At 45.9% G+C, this 3,488-nt stretch overlaps 1 protein-coding gene across 1 annotated transcript in view; it reads left to right on the top strand.

The window, feature by feature from the left end:
* LOC108234848 (RNA-binding protein with multiple splicing) overlaps positions 1 to 3,488 on the top strand; it is a gene marked incomplete at its 5' end in the record, with an annotated part of 25,063 nt that overhangs the window by 8,323 nt on the left and 13,252 nt on the right. The window contains 1 exon segment of the mRNA XM_025005558.1: positions 1,013 to 1,163. Within this exon segment, the coding sequence (XP_024861326.1) occupies positions 1,013 to 1,163 (151 nt within the window).

Here is a 3,488-nt window from a genome sequence, read left to right as displayed (position 1 = left end):
ACCCCCCTCCTCCACCCTCCTTCTCCTTCGGCTCCAGCCTGCAAGGACGACCCACGCAGCTTCCCCACCTTCCCTCCTCTGGCTCGTTCCGCTCCTGCGCCCCTTTTTTCGGTCGAACGAGGTCCGTTAGCGGCCGTTCGGATGCCTCCCTACGGGCCTCGCTTTTGTTCGTCGAAGACAACCTTTTGTTGGTGCCGCACTCCTTAAAAGATTCCTTGAAGTTAGCAAAAAATGGGGGTGGGGGGGAATGTGGAGTTATTAGAAGTAGATCCTGTCGTCTCCTGATGCGTGCTCAGTAATCCGGGTAGAAAAATCCAACAAGGTTGAGTCAGCTCCTCAGGACGGTTACTTCTCAGATCATAGATTTCGTCTTTTAATCCGAAAGACTTCTTCAGTCCTAGGAGCCCTATAAGCAGCACCTCCGCAGAGTGAATCAACCAAAGCTAGCTGTTCACATGCAAAAAGAGGGATGGTTGGCCTAACACCCAACTGGTTGATTTACTCTGCGGACGTGCTGCTTATTAGGCTGAGTAGAAACTTTAGGAACTCGATACAAACCTGGATTTTAAAAAAAAACAAAAAAAAAGTAAAATGTAGCTGACTGCCCATAAAAACGACAGCACACAGCACAAAACCGCAGCTGTGGAGAGAGACCCCACACAGCCACCGATTAAAAACCAGCTTAGAGCTAAAATGTTTGATATGTTTGACAGTTTTTGCTTCTTAATGCTTCGAAACGAGAACTCTGGGTTTGTGTGGACGAGCTGCGGACCGTCAACGTCTTACCTGCTGCAGACAAGCTCTTCAGTCGGGAGAGTCGGACTTTAATCCGGACCCGACTGGCGAGTTAACAGCGGTGCCGGGACCGAGGTCCTTTAGCTCCTCAGTCTGGTTCGAATTAATCTGGGTTTTTTTTCTACTCCCCCGAGTTCGTTCGTAGTGCCATGCCCAACAAGTAGGACGCCGAGGTGCTTCGACCGAACACTAACGCCCCGTTTCTGGTTGCTCCCAGGGCGTGCGCTTCGATCCGGAGATCCCCCAAACCCTGCGGCTGGAGTTCGCCAAGGCCAACACGAAGATGGCGAAGAACAAGCTGGTCGGCACCCCCAACCCGCCTCCCTCCCAGCAGAGCCCGGGGCCGCAGTTCATCAGCAGGGACCCATGTAAGTGTGCCGATCACTCACCCGCCCCCTGTCCCCGAGGGCCGCCGGGACCGGACAGCTGCTTTTCCCCTTTTATCACTCCGCTCGCCATAAATAGACTTTTTTTTTAAACTCCTCGTTCTGTTGTAGCGACTGGTGGAGCGGCAGCCTAAAGATGTAAATATACATTTTTTGATGGCGTTTCTTTTTAATCGTAAAAGGACATTCGTGCAGCCATGTTCGTCGCCTTTCCTGACGCGCTAACAGAAGGGAACTCTTTCCAGACCTTTTCCAGTTCCTTCTTTAAAAAAAGACCAGTAAAGCGTGTTAGTTAAAGCCCCTGGCTAACGGCGCGCTGTTCGTGGTTAACGGTTCGGACTCCAGGCCTTTTGAGGGCAGCGTTAATGCACCTGTGTTTGTCTGTTTCTCTTCCAGTCGGTTAAACATTTAAATTTTTTTTTTTTTTTTTTTTTGTTTCCGAGAGGTTAAAGATCCCCAGCAGCTAGTTAAACATACACCGGCTGTAATCGGACATTCCTCCCCAGTGACCAAACTGCTCTTATCTTGGATCTTTTCTTTGCCAGAGGAGGGGGTAGTACTTGGTGCCTCAGAGGAAAATGGAAGGAAACCAATACTGAAACCATGACGTAATCACCAGGAGAGAGATCTCTTGTTATTTTCCCGATAAGAAATGTTTTTAATCAGCCTTGATTTTTTTTGTTTTGTTTTGTGTTTTTTTGTTTTTTGTTTTTTTTGTGATCATGCTTTGATAGAGTCACCAGGAGACATGGAAAGCACTCCTTAAAATTGTACGGCTATCTGATGGTTCTCCAATTAGTTCCTCCATGTTGACTGATTCTGCAATTCTTTATAATTTTTTTTTTTTTAAGTACTCACTCCCTCTGTACCACACAGCACCGTCTCCTCACTTGTTGCACTTTATGTTTTTTTTGTTTTTTTTTTCACAGTCACATTGCACTCAACTTTGTCAGTAAATCATATCTGAGGTGGTTTCCTCTCGCTGTTCGTTTAGCTACCGTTGTTAGCCTGTAAAACTTTGGGTCTTTCTACCGGACAGAGGCAGTTTAAAAGTTTAAAAAAGTGACAAATTTTCCACTGGCGGGTTGTAGTAAATTGTAAAATTATTATTCAAACAACAGCAGGCTTCGCTAAAAGCCATCAACCATTTTTGGTGGCTAAAATGAAAGCTGTTGCTAAATAGCGAATCAGGCTAACGTTAGCTCCACTAGCTAGTTAAAAAAACAATCTCCAGGTTGTGTTTTTTACTGAACTAACATGTTGTTATATACATTAAATACACTACATAGTAGATATTTTGCTGAAACTGGAAGGTTAAAGCTTTAAAGAAAACTTTTCATGCTATAGCCTATTCCGGCTCATCTTGTGAGCTGAATAACGTGGAAAATAAAGTACTGTACTGCCTTCCATTTTGGTGTGTGGATGCATCTTGGCATAAGTAAGGTTGCTATCAAAAATAGGGTTGCCACGACAAAAACCAAGATGGCCATCGCCATAAATATATGTGTGTAAACTGTCCACCCCATTTATTTGAGGAAACTATGATTTTACAGAAGAGTTTCTTCAAATGACTGGAGTGGCCGACGAATACCGAGCTGTGGTAGCCAAGGCCATCATTGGCCACCATCTTGCTCCGCCGTTGCGCTCGGTGGTGGCTAAAAGCGCTCCCTCCGCTCGCCAGGACGCGTCACTCTGCACCCGTGTTAAAATAAATGGTGAATCCAAAAAGTTTGGGTCAGGAAGTGTAGAAAGTTACAATGTTTTGAGTCCTTCTATTTTAGCGGCTAGCAGACATTAGCTTCTCATGGCGCTAGCGAACAGTGGGCCTCTGCAGGGCTCCAGAAGTTTGCTAAAGAAGAAGAAAAAGGTTTTTTTTTTTTTAACAGAGTCAGTGAATTTAGTTTAGTTGTGAAGTAGCCATTTTTTTAAATAAACAGATATAGCAGCAGTGGTTAGTGCTGTCGCCTCACAGCAGAAAGGTCGCAAGTTCGCCTCCCCGGTTAGCGGTAGCTTTTAATCAGGTCAGCACGCTGTTTTCAATGACGTGTGTTAACTTTCAGTGCTTTTAAAAGAATGGTTTTAGAGGTTATGGCAGAAGATTAACCCAAAGCTTTCCAGGCTTGTAGTTTCCAGTTACAGTCGCCGTTTTCCTTTTTAGTGAGTGCTTCGGTTTGCAAAAACAACTGAAACCAGAGGATTCGACTTCAGATAGACAACGCCACCTCCGGTGCACACCTCCACAATCACCACCGTCACCGCCACCTCTACCCTGCCTCTCTATCCACCCTCCCCACCCCCACCCCCACC

This window comes from Kryptolebias marmoratus, linkage group LG7 (genome assembly GCF_001649575.2).
Source record: "Kryptolebias marmoratus isolate JLee-2015 linkage group LG7, ASM164957v2, whole genome shotgun sequence".
Lineage (NCBI taxonomy): Eukaryota > Metazoa > Chordata > Actinopteri > Cyprinodontiformes > Rivulidae > Kryptolebias > Kryptolebias marmoratus.
This window is presented reverse-complemented; position numbering and strand designations above follow the sequence as displayed.